The 19192-nt window shown below is 53.1% G+C and overlaps 1 protein-coding gene across 2 annotated transcripts in view; it reads left to right on the top strand.

Moving 5' to 3' along the window:
• Nucleotides 1-3303: 3303 nt before the first annotated feature.
• The window catches only part of AP2A1 (adaptor related protein complex 2 subunit alpha 1), a 41703-nt gene continuing 25814 nt past the window's right edge, over nt 3304-19192 (top strand). For both annotated transcript variants that reach the window (XM_032264502.1, XM_032264501.1), the window contains exons 1-4: nt 3304-3530; nt 17065-17133; nt 17250-17392; nt 17537-17730. In XM_032264502.1, the coding sequence (XP_032120393.1) occupies nt 3464-3530; nt 17065-17133; nt 17250-17392; nt 17537-17730 (473 nt within the window). In that variant the 5' untranslated portion in view covers nt 3304-3463. The remainder of the gene's footprint in view (nt 3531-17064; nt 17134-17249; nt 17393-17536; nt 17731-19192) is intronic.

The following is a 19192-nucleotide window of genomic DNA, read 5'->3' as shown; positions in this document are numbered from 1 at the left end:
GGCGTGGGGGTCTGGCTCCCAGGGGCTCCTTCCTCTCAGACTTCCCACCTACTCTAACCACAGACCCTCAGGGTCCACTGTCCTCTCAGCCTGTCTCACAAAGGACCCAACCACTGGGCCCCCATGGGGGGGGCACGGGGGAGAGGTGCTGGCCCAGGTCATCCCCCCAGTGTTCTCAGTGGAATCCTCCTGTTCAGGATTCCAGTTCTATGCCCAACGTGACACCCCCCACCAACAGTCTTCAGAGCACCAGGCTCCAGCGAATGGACTCATGCTAGTTTGTAACTTGCAATGGGTTGGCCCACGGATTCTTGGGAGAAGACCAACTTCCCTCTCCCTGAGACTAAGCTTGGGGTCGCCCAGCCCCATGCACTTGTACTTGATTCTTCATGTAGCATCCTGGATTTGATGCTTGCCTGGGGTCTGGGAGACTGCGGTGGAAGAGGACTGAGATCCAGACGCTGACCTGGAAAGTCTCATATTCTATGGGGCGCTGGGGTCGGGGAGGAGGCAATGTACAGGTAGATCAACAAGAGAAAGCTAGGTGCGGTGGGCCTAGGGCTCGGGGTGGAAGGTGAGGGAGGAGAGGAAGGTGGAGAGTTGGGGCAGGAGAGCGGGTGGCTCCAACCCCCTCCCCCATTTATTTATTGTTTTCTTTAATTTTTTAAATTTTTTCTTGGCCCGGCACGGTGGCTCACACCTGTAATCCAAGCACTTTGGAGGCCAAGGCGGGAGGATCACCTGAGGTCGGGAGTTCAAGACCAGCCTGACCAACATGGTGAAACCCCGTCTTTAAAAAAAAAAAAAAAAAAAATTTATTTACATTTTTTTTTTTCTTTTTAGACGGAGTCTTGCACTGTCACTCAGGCTGGAGTGCAGTAGGTCGATCTCGGCTCAGCGGAACCTCCGACTCCTGGGTTCAACCGATTCTCCTGTTTCAGCCTCCCGAGAAACTAGGATTGCAGACACCCGCACCACGCCCGGCTAAGTATTTTTAATGGCGTTATCCCCAGGGAGAAAGGTACTTCTTTCCTGGTCATGAATGGACTCCAGTCCTTGGAACACGTAATGTCTTTCTATAAAAAAGAACTACTCAGGCCGGTGGCTCACACCTATAATCCCAGCACTTTGGGAGGCCGAGGCGGGTGGATCACGAGGTCAAGATATCGAGACCAGCCAGGTCAACATGGTGCAACCCCGTATCTACTAAAAATACAAAAATTAGCTAGGCATGGTAGCATACGCTTGTAGTCCCAGCTACTCGGGAGGCTGAGGCAGGAGAATTACTTGAACCCAGGAGGCGGAGGTTGCAGTGAGCCGAGGTCGCGCCATTGCACTCCAGCCTGGGTAACAAGAGCAAAACTCCATCTCAAAAAAAAAAAAAAAAACTCCTTCAGCCCGGCCCATTTGCTCACGCCTGTAATCCCAGCACTTTGGGAGGCTGAGGAGGGCCGATCACCTTAAGTCATGAGTTCAAGAACCAGCCTGGCCAATATGGTGAAACCCCGTTTCTACAAAAATACAAAATTTAGTTGGGCATGAGGGCGGGTGCCTGTAATCCCAGCTATACGGGAGGCTGAGGCAGGAGAATCGCTTGAACCCGAGAGGCAGAGGTTGCAGTGAGCCGAGATTGAGCCACTGAACTCCATCGAAAGAGCGAGACTGTCTCAAAAAAAAATAAAAAAATAAAAAAAAAGAACTTCGTGAAGTTCTGATATTTATAATTTTTCTTGTGTTTAATGGGACTGCTTTATGCTCTTCAGGGGCAAACAGCACCCCCACTGATATTACAAATGGACTCTCCCTGTTACTAAAACAGCTGAGCGGTATCTGTCCTCCTAGAATCCAAAATGGACTTTCCCAAGCCCCATTCCTGGAAACCCAAGTAGACGCATCCATTGAGCCTGGAAGGTGGGCTCTTCTCAACCTCCTTTCCATCTCCCAGGATTCACAAAGGCCATTCCAAAGATCCAGGACACACCCCCAAGACTCATTCCAGGAATGCTTGGCTTCTGAGATTAGAAAGGGTTGGTGGCGGGGGGCAGGAGGAGGGAATGTTCTTTCCCTTGAGGTGACAGAAATGGACTCTTCCAGTTCCCTTTGTCCCAAATTTCTCAATTGCCCAGGGCGTTGGGAGTTCTGGCCGTTTTGCCTTCCCCGAAGTCAGTTTACCAAAGGCTCCCTGGAGAGCTGACGGTTGGGGATGGAGGCTGGGGTTGGGCCAAAGCAGATTCACCCATTTCTTCCTTTAACAAATGTTGTTGAAACTCTTCAAGACCAGGTCCCATTCTTGCCCAGGAGTTCCTAGTCTGGAAGAGAGAATCAATTTTGGTTGGGTATCTGCTACCATGGAGGCTGCCCGAGAGACATTGTGGTTGGACAAAAAAAAAAAAAAAAAAAAAAAAAAAAAAAAAGGAGGGCAACATATGTTGAAAAATAGTTAAAAGCCAAGATATGGTTTACATTTATTTCTGTTCTTTCACTTCCAAGTCGTGTGGCCCTGGGCAAGTCATTCACTCTCTCGACCTATGGTTTAACCTCTGCTTAATGGGATTAGTCGTGAATTACTGATTTTCACTCTGAGATTCTAGGTCTCCTGACAAAACAAGTCCCGACACGTTGGCTGCAGAAAAGGGGGGAGGGGAGGAAGGCTTCCTGGAAGAGGATTTTAGCAGTTGGGGGTGACAGTGGAGGCAGAAAGGGAACACCGAGACGCCTGCGCAGTAAACACCGTACGCTCTGTTGCCCCGCCCAACTCCTTCTCTGCAGCAGGGAATTGCAGGCGTCGCTCCACCTATCCCAGCCGAGCGGAGTGACACCCTCTCTTCTATCCTTCTTCTAGGGCTCTTCGCCTTCCGCCCTCCCCCACAGCCGCCCAATAGAGGGTGGAAGTAGGACAGATCTCACCAATCCGTGACGCCTGCGGGGGAGGTTTACCCGCTCATTGGTCTCAGTCAACCTAAGTCCCGCCTCCTAGGGCCCTTTCCCCGCCCTCCGTCACGTCCCTCCCCCCCTTGGAGACCCGCTAGATCCAATCCGTGTTTGACTTGGCCGCGCGGAGGGGGCGGGTCCATTATACGCAATCGAACCCCGCCCGTCTCTCGGGCAACTCCTCCTCCACCCTCCCCGCTCCCGAACGGAAATAGCGGAGCACTGGGCCAATTGCAGCGTCGTGCCTTTGCTTGGCAACCAATGAGAGAAAAAGTAGGGGACAAACCCGCGTCTGAGCGGCAGGAGCCCATACCAATAGGCGGCTGAAAGCTCCGGAAGGCGGGCAGAGGGGAGGGGCCGGGGGGCGGTGCCACGGCCTGCCAGCCCGCCCGCCCGCCCGCCAGCCAGCCCTCCCCGCGGCCGGCTTGGCTTCTTGGCGCTGCCTGGGGTCCTTTCCGCCCGGTCCCCGCCTGCCAGCCCCCGCTGCGCTGTGCCCTGTCCGGCCAGGCCTGGAGCCGACACCACCGCCATCATGCCGGCCGTGTCCAAGGGCGATGGGATGCGGGGGCTCGCTGTGTTCATCTCTGACATCCGGAACTGTGAGCGCGCGCCCGGGGGACACTGGAGACGCGGGGGAGGGGGGAGCCTTAAATTGAGGGGTTTGGGGGTCACAGAGGGACCCGGGGGATCAAAAGCCTTTGCGGCTCTAGAGGGCGAGCATAGATGGGTCCCGGGAGGAACTTTAGGGTGGGGGTCACTCAGGGGCTTGGGGTGTCATAGAGTGCCTCTTGAGGTGACGACACGGAGTAGCTAGAGGGGTCCGGGGGTGCTGGAAAGGGGAGGAGGCCAATCAGGTCCCGGGGATGGGAGCATAGAGGTGTCCCTTGGGAAAGACTGAAAAGCTGGGGGATCGTACAAACGATGGGGTTAGAGGGATCCCTAATGTAGAGAGGAAGGGAAAGAAGTGCATGGGGGGGGTACGCTGTGGAGCGATGGAATGGGAGGAAGCCAGAGGGGACCTGGAGGAAGTGGAACGCCGGAAGCCTAATTGAGCAGGGCTTGAGGGCCTGGGATAGGGGGTGTCATATAGGGGAAGGGGTTAGATAGGTCACTGAGGCTCCTGGCCAGTGGTATAGAGGAGGCCTGAGAGTGGCTGAAAGTCCCTGGGTTTAAGGCAGGGAGATGATGGGAGGGCCAGACTATAAGGACACCCTGGTGAGGGTTAGAGGGGCTTAAAGATGGGATATTGCTTAGACATGGAAGGCAGTGTGGAGGGAGCCAGAGGGGCAGCTGAGAGGGAAGGAGGGACCCAAGGAGCACAGAGGAAAGGAGCTGCAGGTGTAAGGCCTTGGGAAAACCTGTGACAGGGAAGGCTGCCCTGGAAAGGAGAAGATGTTATAGAGTCGGGGGTTGGGGGAAGGGCAGAAGAGGGAGCGCCTAGACCTCCAGGACGGCCTCCCACCTTCCAGAGATCTGGAAAGCTGGGAATAGGGAAAGCCTAGTCCCAGAGAGAGGTCAGGGGTCAGGGAGCAGGACAGGCTGGGATCTGAGCCCTTTCTATCTGACCACAGTAATATGGGGACAGTGTTCCCTGCCAGGAAGAGTTGTCGTGACGATGGAAAGTCTGGTGACAAATCAGCTCTCAACTCCTGGGAATGGCTGTTGGTGATTGGAGCTGCCAGGAGTATTCAAAGGCTGTGTGGGCATGGGCTCTGGGGTCAGCCAGGATTGGCTTTGCGTGTGAGCACCACCAGTCCCTAGCCGTGTGACCTTGAGTGAGGGACTTCACCTCTCGATTTCCTCATCTGTCAAGAGAGGCTGCTGATCGTATCTTCCTGAGGGGCTTGTGGCAGTGCCTGTGAGTCAGGCCTTTCACACATTCCAGGCCCCAGATGGAACTTGGCTGTTGCTGTTACTCCGTTGGCTCCCAACAGCAGCTCTGCCAAGTACCCAATGACTGCTGTTGTTGTTTTAGAATGTATCTGTTATGGAAAGATCTGGCATGTAGTAGGTGCTCAGTGAACAGGAGGGGGTGGACACAGTTGGGTATCAGTTGATAGAGAGATGGTGGGTTGTTACGACAAGGGGCGGAGTGATGGGGGTTGTGGAGTAGCTGGGGGCCCTGTTAGGAGATGTGCGCTGCCTCTGTTACCCACCAGTGATAGGAGGTCATGTGACCCTCCATGCGTCATTTAACCTCTTTGAGGATGTTTTCTTGCCTGCAAACTTCATTCATAAGAGCATCTTGCCTCTGAATGCTCATTCCTTCATTCAGTCGTTTGACAAATACTTTTTGATCGCTCTAGTGTTCCAGGCCCCTGTTCTAGGCGCTGGGGTGACAATAGTGACCAGAAACTCCTGTTCTTGCCAGGCGTGGTGGCTCATGCCTGTAATTCCAGCAGCTTAGGAGGCCAACGCCGGCGGATCACCCGTGGTCAGGAGTTCAAGACCGGCCTGGCCAACATGGCGAAACTCCGTCTCTACTAAAAATACAAAAATTAGCCAAGTTTGGTGGTGGGCGCTTGTAATCCCAGCTATTCAGGAGGCTGAGGCAGGAGAATTGCTTGAACCTGGAAGGCAGAGGTTGCAGTGAGCTATCGCGCCACTGCACTCCAGGCTGAGCAACAAAAGCAAAACTCCATCTCAAACAAAACAAAACTCCTGGTCTTAGGAGCTCCCTTCCCTGAGGAAGATAGAACATAAGCACAGAGAACACTCTTTTTTTTTTTTTTTTTTTTTTTTTGGAACGGGAGTGAAACTCATGTTACCCAGGCTGGAGTGCAATGGCGCGATCTCGGCTCACCGCAACCTCCGCCTCCTGGGTTCAGGCAATTCTCCTGCCTCAGCCTCCTGAGTAGCTGGGATTACAGGCACGCGCCACCATGCCCAGCTAATTTTTTGTATTTTTAGTACAGACGGGGTTTCACCATGCTGACCAGGATGGTCTCGATCTCTTGACCTCGTGATCCACCCGCCTCGGCCTCCCAAAGTGCTGGGATTACAGGCTTGAGCCACCGCGCCCGGCCTCGAGAACACTCTTAAGATACAACCTGAGGCCCTGAGTGGCGCTGTGAAGGAAAACAGGGAGGAAATGGGCAGGAGAGGACTAGGATTGGGAGGGTGCTCAGTAAGTCTCGTGAAGGAAGCCCTGTGAGTAGAGCAGGCCCTGTGGATTTTGGAGGAAAGGGGTCCTAGCACAGGGAGGTGCATTCAAAGGTCCTGAGGTTGCCGCATGCTTGACATGTTGGAGTGAGAGGGAGAAGGTCAGTGTGGCTGGAGCTGAGGGAGTGAGGGGGGAGAGAGTGGGAGCAGAGCGGAGGGGGGACAGGATCGGGAAAGGCTTTCTGGGCCATGGTGAGCACTTTGGCCTTTGTCTGCCTGAGAATATTTTGAGCAGAGAAGGGACGTGACCGATTGATGTTTTAAAATAAGTCCTCTGGCTGCTGTGAGAACAGATTCTAGAGGTAGTGGTGGAAGCAGGGAACCAAATTAGGAGGGTGTTGTAGGCCTCTGGGCGAGAGTGCTGGCTTAATGGGGTGAGAAGGGATTGGTGAGAAGTGGGCTGGGGATACGTTTTTTTTTTTGAGACAGAGTCTTTCTCTGTCACCCAGGCTGGAGTGCAGTGGCACAATCATAGCTCACTGCAACCTCTACCTCCCAGGTTCAAGCAATTCCTCACCCTCCCTAGTAGCTGGGATTACAGGTGCCTGCCACCACGCCCAGCTAATTTTTGTATTTTTAGTAGACATGGGGTTTCACCATGTTGACCAGGCTGGTTACGATCTCCCGACCTCAAGTGATCTGCCCACCTTGGCCTCCGAAAGTGCTGGGATTATAGGTGTGAGCCATAGTGCCCAGCCTGGGATACAATTTGAAGGAAAAACTGTCAGGATTTGCAAAGGGATTTGATGATGGGGGCTGGGGAAGGAAAGGGATCGTCACGTCACTGCAGGATCCCAGAGAGGAGCCAGAGGACAGAGGGGAGACGAAGGCTTGGGGCACTGGAAGTAATTTTGCTTCCAGGAATCAGGGCTGGAGACTCAGGGGCTTTTCCTTCGCAAGTGTGTGTTGAACGGCTGGTATGTCTCAAGAACTGTGCTGAATGTTGGGGATCCTGGTGAATAAGACAGACTTGTCTACCCCTCCCACTCCATGAAGCTCCCAGCCCCTCAACGGAGAAGGTGCAACATACAAATTGCAATTGTCCAAAAACCAGACACGGATGTTCATGGCAGCGTTATTCCTGATGGCCGGAAAATGGAGATGGGCTAAATGCCCACCAACTGAGAAATTTTTTAAAATGTGGTCTATGTAATGGAATATTACAAGGCCATAAAAAGGAATGACATCCTGCTGCATGCTGCCACAGGGGTGGACCTTGAAAATATGACTCCAAGTGAGAGAAGCCAGTCACAGGAGGCCATGTGTGGTATGATTCCATGTAGATGGAATATCCTGAATAGGCAAATCCATGGAGACAGAAAGTAGATTAGTGGTTGCTTAGGTTCAGGGGCTGGCGGGATGGGGAGCAGCTGCTCACAAATGCAGAGCTTCTTTTGGGGGTAACGGAAAGCCCTATAGCCAGACGCAGTGGCTCATGCTTGTAGTCTTAGCTACTTGGGAGCCTAAGGTAGGAGGATCATTTGAACCCAGGAGTTCGAATCCAGCCTGGGCCACATAGTAAAACCTCATGTCTTTTTTTTTTTTTTTTTTGAGAGGGAGTCTCACTCTGTCACCCAGGCTGGAGTGCAGTGGCACAATCTCAGCTCACTGCAACCTTTGCCTCCCGGGTTCAAGCGATTCTCCTGCCTCAGCCTCCTGAGTAGCTGGGACTATAGGCGTATGCCACCACACCCAGCTGATTTTTGTATTTTTTTGCTTTTTTTTTTTTTTTTTTCTTGAGATGGGATCTCACTCTGTTGCCCAGGCTGGAGTGCAGTGGCGTGATCTTGGCTCACTACAACCACCTCCTCTCGGGTTCAAGTGATTCTCATGCCTCAGCCCCACGAGTAGCTGCGATTACAGGCGCCTGCCACTACGCTGGCTAATTTTTGTGTTTTTAGTAGAGACGAGGTTTCACGGTGTTAGCTAGGCTGGTTTGGATCTCCTAACCTTAAGCAATATGCCTGCTTCAGCCTCCCAAAGTGCTGGGTTTAAAGACATGAGCCACTGCGCCCAGCCAAATCTCAATTTTTTTTTAAAGCAGAAAGAATCTGCGGGGCGGGCGCGGTGGCTCAAGCCTGTAATTCCAGCACTTTGGGAGGCCGAGGCGGGTGGGTCATGAGGTCAAGAGATCGAGACCATCCTGGTCAACATGGTGAAATCCCCGTCTCTACTAAAAAAAAAAATACAAAAAATTAGCTGGGCATGGTGGCACGTGCCTGTAATCCCAGCTACTCAGGAGGCTGAGGCAGGAGAATTGCCTGAACCCAGGAGGCGGAGGTTGCGGTGAGCTGAGATCGCGCCATTGCACTCCAGCCTGGGTAACAAGAGCGAAACTCCGTCTCAAAAAAAAAAAAAAATAGAATTTGCACCTGTCCTGAGCCCAGTGAGGAAGAGAATGGTGTTGAGAGAATGGGGGCTCTGTGTGGTCAAGGAGGTCCGGCCTGGCTTTGCTTCACAGGAGACCCTTGGAGGTATTTGGGCAGGATGTGGAGTTACCTAGGCTGAGGACAGTGGAGAAGGGCTTTGAAGGTAGAGGCTGGGCAAGTGCAAAGGTCCTGTCTGCCAGGCGACACGGCAGGCATCTCTAGTCCCAGCTACTCAGGAGGTGGATGCCTGGAGGTGGGAGGCTTTCTTGAGGTCAGGAGTGTGAGAACTGCCTCAGCAACAGAGCAAGAAGACCTCGTCTCTCTTTTTTTTTTTTTGAGACAGAGTCTGGCTCTGTCATCCAGGCTGGAGTATAGTACCGAAATCTCAGCTCACTACAGCCTCCAACTCCTGGGCTCAAGCTATCCTCCCGCCTCAGCCTCCCAAGTAGCTGGGACTACAGGCCCGCACCATCTGGCCCAGCAAATTTTTCTGTATTTTTTGTAGAGATGGGTTTTTAGTCTGTTGCCCAGGCTGGTCTCAAACTCCTGGGTTCAAGTGACCCGCGGACCTCGGCCCCGCAAAGTGCTGGGGTTACAGAAGCGAGCCACCACACCCGGCCCCCCTCTCTATTTTGAAGAATTCTTTCTGGAAACAGAAAAGGCCCTGACGCCCCAGCGAGACCCTGAGAAAAGCCCTGTGTGGCTGGCGCAGAGAGGGAGAGGGGCTGACGCTGGGGAGTGGGCAGAGGCCAGGTCCACGTTTGTCCTGAGAGCACTGGCGAAGGTTTCAAGCAGGAGCGAGGGAAGAGAAGGGGAGGGATATGGAGGAGGAGGTGGGCAGAGGCAGGGCTCAGAGGGAAGCGTGTGGAGCCAGCCTGCCAGAGGATCTGAAGGGCACAGTGGGGCTGGGGGAAGGGTCTAGAAAGCGAAAGGCAGGCTCTAAGGAGGGCAGGGAGGGCCAATTCTGCAGATAAGGAGGGGGAGAGGTTGAGGCTGGGCCCAGCCTGAGGGCATGTTCTGTCTTCCTGCCTGCAGCGGGAATTCAGCAGAAGTCTTACCTGACGGGGAGCAAGGGCTGGGGCTGTCTCCTGTCAAGGCAGAGTCTGACTGGAGGACGCTTAGTTGGCTGAATGAGCCAGTGGGAGCAGGCCATACGCTGCCCTCAGCCCTTCCATCAGAGCACATCCCACTCCAGATGGTGATCCACGTGGTGGTGACATCTGCCCCAGGCCCTGGGTCTGACCCCTCCCTGGGTCCCCAGCTTTGTTCTCTGTAGGTTCTAGTCCATGGGAGGCCTCAGGAGATGATTGCCAGTGGAATGAATGAATGAATGAATGAATAAATGAATGATGGAACCAGTCTTTCTTGAGTTCCAGCTGGGTGCCAGGCATTGTTCTAGGTGATGGGGCTACCGCAGTGAGCAGAAGTCCCTGCCTGGGGGTGCTCATGTTCTAGAGAGATGGGCCACGACACAGGCGAATATTTCGGGGGCCAGACTGGTGGTAGTAGGTGTTGGTGGAAAATGAAGCAAGGAAAGGGTGTGGAGATGGAGTTAAGGACAATGCTGTTACGTAGGCTGGTCAGGTGGCATTGCTGAAAAGGTGGCATTGGAGCGGAGAATCTAATGAAGTGGGTGGATTGTGCACGCAGGACTCTGGAGGAGGGAGCAGTCTGTGCAAAGGCCCTGAGGCAGGATTGTGCTTGGAGTGGAGCAGGGACGGCGGCTCCTGCCTTGGAGAAAGAGGACAGGAGATCCCGCCAGAGAGAGAACAGGGCAGGTGGTGTGGGCCCTTGCGGGCTGCAGGGAGGACTTGACTTTTACCTCGAGACTGCTGGGAGCCATGGAAGAGTTTGGAGCAGAAAAAGTGCTGGGGTCTGACTCACGTTTTCACAGGATCCCCTGGCCTCTGTGGAAAGCAAGGATGGTCAAAAAGATTTCACCTCGGTGGGTGTCTGACCTCAGGCTGGCGCCGTAAGAACTGGACAGATGCAGGCCTGAGCCCCAGCCCCACCCCTTTCCAGCTGGGTATTGTGTGATGGCCTTGGTCTGAAAATCCGCATTCACCACCTCCCCTGCGCCAGACTGCCCTGGGCCCTGGGAACACAGCAGGGACAGAAGCAGCAGGACGTCCCTGCCCTCATGGCACTGGTGTTCTGATCTGGGAGGAAATGAACATGCAAACCCTTAATATGTAAGGGGCAACTCTAGGGTCTTGGTGGCCTGGCTGAGCAGGAGAATGATAGGGTGTGATTTTGTTGTTTACAGAGAATATATTTTCTTTTTTTTTTTTTTTTTTGAGACAGAGTTTTGCTCTTGTTACCCAGGCTGGAGTGCAATGGCGCGATCTCGGCTCACCGCAACCTCCGCCTCCTGGGTTCAGGCAATTCTCCTGCCCCAGCCTCCTGAGTCGCTGGGATTACAGGCACGCGCCACCATGCCCAGCTAATTTTTGTAGTTTTAGTAGAGACGGGGTTTCACCATGTTGACCAGGATGGTCTCGATCTCTTGACCTCGTGATCCACCCGCCTCGGCCTCCCAAAGTGCTGGGATTACAGGCTTGAGCCACCGCGCCCGGCCCAGAGAATATATTTTCATCACTCAGGAATAGTGATGACCTTGAGAATACAGGTGGTGTAACCCAGCACTGAAATGCAAGCCACAGATATGTTGAAATTTTCTTTTTTTTGGTGGAGTCTCACTCTGTCTCCAGGCTGGAGTGCAGTGGTACAATCTCGGCTCATTGCAACCTCTGCCTCCCGGGTTCAAGCGATTCTCCTGCCTCAGCCTCCCTAGTAGCTGGGACTACAGGCAAGCACCACCATGCCTGGCTAATTTTCATATTTTTAGTAGATAATGGATTTTCGCCATGTTGGCCAGGCTGGTCTCAAATTCCTGACCTCAGGTGATCCGCCCACCTCAGCTTCCCAGAGTAGTGGGGTTACAGGCATGAGCCACCATGCCCAGCCAAGATGGGGTCTTGCTGTGTTGCCCAGTCTGGTCTCAAATTCCTGGGCTCAAGCGATTTGACTGTCCCGGCCTCCCAAAGTGCTGGGATTACAGGCGGGAGCCACTGCACCCGACCTCCAGAAGTCATTCTGAGGATTCAGGGCTGTTGGGGCTTGTACAGGCAGCACTTCAAGTCTCCGTCTCAGTAGAGGAAATGTCGTTGGTCCAGAAGGCTCTGAAGGGTTTCGTGGTGAGATGCTGGGTAATGCCTGTGTTACCATCATCAGAGTGCATTAGTCCCTCCAGGGCAGGGCTCAGCTTTGTCAGGATGCCTTTGGTGGTAGTAACAGACCCACCCTGATCCGGGGCTTACATGTTTAGGGCAGGAGTTATCTCCCCTAACCAGAAGCCCCAAGGTGGGGCACCTCCCTGGTGCCCGCAGCACTTCCCTTGACTCTGCCCCGCTCTGCCTGGAGCAGGATGGTGGCCGCCTTTGCACCCCAACAACCCTCACAGCAACAGCCACTGTGGAGCATGGCCTGCCCTTCCCATGGCCCCCCAGCACCTCAGGAAACTCAGGAGAGGCTGTGTGGTCTGGCTGTACCTGCTGTGCTGGCCTCTCCGTACCCCGTATTCCTTAGACTCTGTCCCTTTCGTCACTGTGAGAACCCCGCGTTCCTCAGCTCTGTCCCTCTCGTCACTGTGAGAACCCCGCGTTCCTCAGACCCTGTCCCTTTCGTCACTGTGAGAACCCCGCGTTCCTCAGACCCTGTCCCTTTCGTCACTGTGAGAACCCCGCGTTCCTCAGACTCTGTCCCTTTCATCACTGTGCACTCTCAAAGCTTCCTGACCTCCTGCCTTGCCCATGCTCTCCTACCTCCAGGTCATTGGACCTGCTGGCCCTCCTGCCCAGAGCTCGCCTTTCCTGGTTTCCGCCTGGTCCATCTCAGCCTCATCTTTTGATCTTCAAATCCCAGCAGCTGTGTATGGAGAAGGCTTCCTCACCTATGCTCATTCTAGCCTCTCAGCCTGGAAATATATGTGCTGCTTTTTTCTTTCTTTTTTTTTTTTTTCGAGATGGAGTCTTGCCCTGTCGCCAGGCTGGAGTGCAGTGGCGAGATCTCAGCTCACTGCAACTTCCACCTCCCAGATTCAAGCGATTCTCCTGCCTCAGCCTCCTGAGTAGCTGGGACTATAGGCGCCTACCACCACGTCCGGCTAATTTTTGTATTTTTAGTAGAGACAGGGTTTTACCATGTTGGCCAGGATGGTCTCGACTTCTTGATCTTGTGATCCGCCTGTCTCGGCCTCCCAAAGTGCTGGGATTACAGACTTGAACCACCGCTCTGAGCCTCGTGTGTGCCTCTTTCAAGATCCTCGCCACCGCCCCTGTCTGCCTCCACTCCAACCCAGTGATGCCTCGAGAGCAGAGCGGACGTGACTCATCCTTAAGCCTGGCCCCCAAAATCCCTCTGGGAATGAGAGAATCCCTTTAAAACTCCCTCACAGGCTTGCTTGCCTCCTGTGACAGTGAGCTCACTCCCCCTCTTGCTAGCCATAGTGCTGGATCATCCTTTCCGTTATCCTGGCCTGTCACAGCTGCCTCAGTCCTTTCCCAGGTGCCACCCCAGCAGCACCTGAACACTGTCCCTGGGCTCCCTGGCCATCACCGGCCTTTAGATCTTTGCAGAGCTGCACCTGTGCCAGAGACCCTCCCTTTAGGGCCACAACTGCTTCTCTTTTGAAGACTTAGAGCCTTTCTTTTCTCTTTGAATTCTTTTTTTTTTTTTTTTTTTTTGAGACGGAGTTTCACTCATGTTACCCAGGCTGGAGTGCAATGGCGCGATCTCGGCTCACTGCAACCTCCGCCTCCTGGGTTCAGGCAATTCTCCTGCCTCAGCCTCCTGAGTAGCTGGGACTACAGGCATGCGCCACCATGCCCAGCTGATTTTTTTGTATTTTTAGTAGAGACGGGGTTTCACCATGTTGACCAGGATGGTCTCGATCTCTTGACCTTGTGATCCACCCGCCTCGGCCTCCCAAAGTGCTGGGATTACAGGCTTGAGCCACCGTGAATTCTTTTTTTTATAGCAAATTATATCAGTTATGCAGAAGATAGCATCAAATAGACATGGACAACCTAAAGCCTATTTAAAGGCCAGGCATGGTGGCTCATACCTGTAATCCTAGCACTTTATTTTCGGAGGCCGAGGCAGGCAGATCACTCAAGGTCAGGAGTTTGAAACCAGCCTGGTCAACATGGTGAAACCCTGTCTCTACTAAAAATACAAAAATTAAAAAAAAAAAAATTAGTTAAGTGTGCTGGTGGTGGGCACCTGTGATTCCAGCTACTCGGGAGGCTGAGGCAGGAGAATCTCTTGAACCTGGGAGGTTGCAGTGAGTCAAGATGGTGCTATTGCACTTCAGCCTGGGTGACAGAGTGAGACTCTGTCTCAAAAAAAACTAAAAATAAAGCCTATTTAAAGAAAAATATGAGCGGGTGCAGTGGCTCACGCCTGTAATCCCAGCACTTTGGGAGGCTGAGGCGGGTGGATCGCCTGAGGTCAGGAGTTCAAGACCAGCCTGGCCAACATGGTGAAACCCTGTCTCTACCAAAAATACAAAAAATTAGCTGGGCATGGTGAGATGCACCTGTAATCCTAGCTACTTGGGAGGCTGAGGCAGGAGAATCATTGAAACCTGGGAGGCAGAGGTTGCAGTAAGCCAAGATTGCACCATTGCACTCCAGCCTGGGCAACAAGAACAAAACTCTATCTCAAAAAAGAAAAAAAAATATAGACACATATATGCATATTTGTGTGTGTGTGTATATATATAAAATACATTTTAGGCCGGGCGTGGTGGCTCACGCCTGTAATCCCAGCACTTTGGGCGGCCGAGGCGGGTGGATCACGAGGTCAAGAGATCGAGACCATCCTGGCCAACATGGTGAAACCCCGTCTCTACTAAAACTACAAAAAATTAGCTGGGCATGGTGGCGCTTGCCTGTAATCCCAGCTACTCAGGAGGCTGAGGCAGGAAAATTGCCTGAACCCAGGAGGCGGAGGTTGCGGTGAGCCGAGATCGCGCCATTGCACTCCAGCCTGGGTAACAAGAGCGAAACTCCGTCTCAAAAAAAAAAAAAAAAAAATACATTTTAAATACAATTTAAATAATACTTTAAAAATAATTTCCTGGCTGTGAGTGGTGGCCCATGCCTATAATCCCAGCACTTTGGGAGGCTGAGGTGGGTGGAGGAGTTGAGACCAGCCTGGGTAACCTGGCAAAACCCCATCTCTACAAAAAATAGAAAAAAAAGTTAGCTGAGTGTGGTGGCACACTTCTGTTGTCTCAGCTACCTGAGAGGCTGAGATGGGAGGATCACCTGAGCCCGAGGGGCCGAGACTGCAGTGAGCTGAGATCACACCATTGCATTCCAACCTGAGTGAAAGAATGAGTCCCCATCTCAAAAAACAAACAGAATTATATATTTTATCCATATAATAGTATGTATTTCTTTAAATGAATGTTATTTAAAGAAATACATAAACGTAAATAAGTATATGTAATATATCTTTAAATTTAAAGAATATTTAAAGAACATATATACATGCACATATTTGTGTATATATTTAATTCATTTTAAATACACTTGTGTGTTACTTAACGATGGGGATATGCTCTGAGAAATGCATCGTTAGGTGATTTTGTCGTGTGAACATCCTGGAGTGTGCTTACACAAATTGCAATGGTACAGCCTCCCACTCACTGAGGCTCTGTGGCACAGCTGGTTGCTGCCAGGCTGTAAACCTGCGCAGTGGCTGGGTGCAGTGGCTCACACCTGTAATCCCAGCACTTTGGGAGGCTGAGGCAGGCAGATCACCTGGGGTCAGGAGCTCGACACCAGCCTGGCCAACCTGGTGAAACCACATCTCTACTAACAATACAAAAATTAGCCAGGCATGGTGGCACATGCTTGTAATCCCAGCTACTCAGGAGGCTGAGGCAGGAGAATCGCTTGAACCCAGTAGGCAGAGGTTGCAGTGGGCATTTGCTCTATGCAGGGCACTGTTCTAGGAGCTCCCTCCTAATGCTTATAGTCTGAAGTGGGAGGAAGTTAGTGGAGAGAAATAAAATTGTGGCATGGTAAAATGTACCGGAAAGGACTTTTTGAAAAATAACTGTTTAAGCAGAATAATAAAGAATTGACTTTAAGGAAGTGAAAGGGAATGGCCTTTCGGAGGAGGTGGCAGGAGCCGAGACCCAAATTACGGGAAGGTGACGGGAGGGGTGGCCCCAGGAGGAGGACATAGCTCATGTGAAGGCCCTTTGAGGCAAGAGGACGTGAGTGTTCCAGAACTGAGTGGAACTCAGGGAGGCCTGGATGGACAGCAGGGATTTGAGGGGTGACGCTGGCAGGGTGGCTGTGACAGGGGCAGAGGGCTTGGTGGGCTGTGGGGTGGAGCATCCCTAGCTGGCATCACAGAGCCCAGGATATGGAAACACAAAGGAGGCCAGAGGGGAGGCTGCTTCACTCATCCGAGCGAGACATGGGGTCTGGATGAAATGGTCACCGTGGAGGTGCTCAGGACATGCTCTGAAGGTCAAATTAAGAGGAGGCGGCCAGGCGCAGTGGCTCACACCTGTACACCCAGCACTTTGGGAGGCTGAGGTAGGAGGATCGCTGAAACCCAGGAGTTTGAGATTGCAGTGAGCTGTGATTGTACCACTACACTCTAGCCTGGGCGACAGACTAAGACCCTGTCTCAAAAATAAAGAAATAGAAAGGATGAGGCAATGGATTGGCTTGAGGATGTCCGGGTTCTGTTCAGAGGAGCAGAGTGAATGGTAGAAGCTGTCACGGGAGGAATGAAGTCTGGGGTGAGTGGAACAGGGACATGGGATGCAGAGAGGGTGGCTGAGAGCATCCAGTCAGATGGTGCTCCGAAAGGTACTGTATGTAGGGCATTGGGGAGCACAGAGGAAGCAGGGACCTGGCCTGTAGGATCAGAGGAGGCTTTCTGCGTTTATTCCACAAGCAGTCCTGGCAGAGGTGTAGGAATGTCCCACACAAACTGGGGAGACGTTGGCAGCCAGGAGACCAGAGGCAGTGGGGACAGGCCACATAGGAGAGGACGAAGCCATGGCCATAGGGACCGGGGGGGCAAGGGTCTGAACTGGTGCCTGGGTGGACAGTGGGACCTTCATGGGATTGAGAACTGGGAGAGGAAGCATTGAGCTCAGTGGTAGGGGTGAGCGCCCTAGGGATAGCTAAGCTCTGCATTCATTCATTCATTAATTCATCACCTGTTCATGGTGTGTGGGGGGCAGGGACAGGAGCTCTCAGGGAGCGTGTCCGGGGCCTGAGGAGCCCCACAGATCAGGGGCCACAGTGGGAGGAGGAAGGAGAGGAAGTCAGGGACAGCCCAAGGGTGTGTGCTGCGCTTCCCCTCTGTGCCGTGGGGCTCAGTGAGTGGTGATTCCTCCCTCTTTGAAGCTCCCAGTCAGAGCAGGGGTCCTGGTCTGTCCTAAGCCACAGGGCCTGGGGGCCCAAGAAGATCTGCCCTTCCTGCTGGGTGGGGCTGTACCTAGGAAAGGGAGAGCAGGTGGCTGACTCCCCAGAACCCTCCACCCACCCTCCTCCTCTTCTCCCAGGTAAGAGCAAAGAGGCGGAGATTAAGAGGATCAACAAGGAACTGGCCAACATCCGCTCCAAGTTCAAAGGTAGTCCGGGGACTGACTCCTGGCTCTGAGGGAGGAGGGGCTGGGGATGGGGCTCCTGGGACCTATACTGTGACCCTTCCTCATTTCTGGCTCCCCTTCTCCTTCCTCTGCCCAAGGGGACAAAGCCTTGGATGGTTACAGTAAGAAAAAATATGTGTGTAAACTGCTCTTCATCTTCCTGCTTGGCCACGACATTGACTTTGGGCACATGGAGGCTGTGAACCTGCTGAGCTCCAATAAATACACAGAGAAGCAGATAGTGAGTCTGGAGAGGGGACGCCAGGGCCTGGACTCCTGGGTCTGAGGGAGGAGGGCTGGAAGTACAGACTCCTGGGTCTGAGGGTTGGTTCTGGGTCCACCCAGTCGCAGGGCTCCTAGCCATCCACCACCTCCCTTGCCTTAGGGTTACCTGTTCATCTCTGTGCTGGTGAACTCAAACTCGGAGCTGATCCGCCTCATCAACAACGCCATTAAGAATGACCTGGCCAGCCGCAACCCCACCTTCATGTGCCTGGCCCTGCACTGCATCGCCAATGTGGGCAGCCGGGAGATGGGTGAGGCCTTTGCCGCTGACATCCCCCGAATCCTGGTGGCCGGGTAAGGCACTGGGGACTCGTGGGCAGTCGGGGGGTGTGTGGGAGATGAGGCCCAGCCGAGTGTGAGGCTCAGAGACCTGCCCGAGGTCTCCCAGCCGAGATGTGGGCTGATGCTGCGCTGGGGACCTCAGTGGTTCTGGTGGCAGCCCTGGACTTGTCTCTTCTCATGATAGCAAGCTGACTTGATGGTGTGAGCCCGCTTCCCCACAAAGCCAGTGGCTGGGGAGTCTCTGAACTGCAGAACTGTAACACCTAGGATAAGAGGGATAACTGTAAGCTGTGTGGGTGACGGCCCTCCAGAACTTCATCTGCTCCAGTCATTCACCAGACATTTACTGAGTGCCTACTATGTGCCAGGCACTGTGCTGAGTGCTGGGGATGTTGTCCTGACCAGAGATGGACACGGTCATTGCCTACCTGTGTTTGTGGTCTGGAGCCGGAGATAAATGGTGATGGAAGAATTGTAGGATGCAGTGTAGAATTTGCCAGGTGTGGTGGCTCATGTAGTCCCTGCATTTTGGGAGGTCAAGGGAGGCGGATTGCTTGAGTCTAGGAGTTTGAGACCCGACTGAGCAACATGGCAAAACCCCATCTCTACTAAACATACAAAAAACGAGTTGTGTTCATGCCACTGTACTCCAGCTTGGGAGACAGAGCAAGACCCTGTCTCAAAAAAAAAAAAAGAAATATAGAATTCCTCCCTCAGAACTATACTCTGGGGCACAGGGGCCTATAAGGGTGCTTATTTATTTTATTTTTATTTATTTTTATTTATTTTTATTTTTATTTTTTTTGAGGCGGAGTTTCGCTCTTGTTACGCAGGCTGGAGTGCAATGGCGCGATCTCGGCTCACCGCAACCTCCGCCTCCCGGGTTCAGGCAATTCTCCTGCCCCAGCCTCCTGAGTCGCTGGGATTACAGGCACGCGCCACCATGCCCAGCTAATATAAGGGTGTTTAATAGGAATGCCTGACCCAGGTGGGGGATCAGGGAGGGCTTCCCAGAGGAAGCGGCACGAGGCTGAGACCCTGGTGAGGAACAGTATTTTGCAATTGGAAAAGGGCAGTGGGGTCAGGTGTGTGATTCTCCTGAGGCAGGAAGTTGTTGAGCAGATCTTTCCGGCGCATCTACAATGTGCTGGGTGCTGTTCTGGGCATGGGAGGCAGCAGTGCACAGCAGAGACCCTGCTGTGCCCACTGTCTTTTTCCATTTTGCTTGAGCACTAACTACCTTCTCAGCCATGCCCACCCTCCAGGAGCTTACTTCTAAGGGGGCACAGGCAGCAAATACATAAGTAAGGAAGTAAGAAGGGGCCGGTGCGATGTCTCACGCCTGGGATCCCAGCACTTTGGGAGGCTGACTGAGGCAGGAGGATCGACTGAGCCCAGGAGTTCGAGACCAGCCTGGGCAACATGGTGAGACCCTGTCTCTCTCTCTCTCACTTTTTTTTTTTTTTTTTTTTTT

Source organism: Sapajus apella, unplaced genomic scaffold (genome assembly GCF_009761245.1).
Source record: "Sapajus apella isolate SASKATOON/1434 unplaced genomic scaffold, GSC_monkey_1.0 scaffold144, whole genome shotgun sequence".
In the NCBI taxonomy this organism is placed as follows: domain Eukaryota; kingdom Metazoa; phylum Chordata; class Mammalia; order Primates; family Cebidae; genus Sapajus; species Sapajus apella.
Note: the sequence above shows the minus strand (reverse complement) of the source record. Positions and strands in the feature narration are given on the sequence as shown.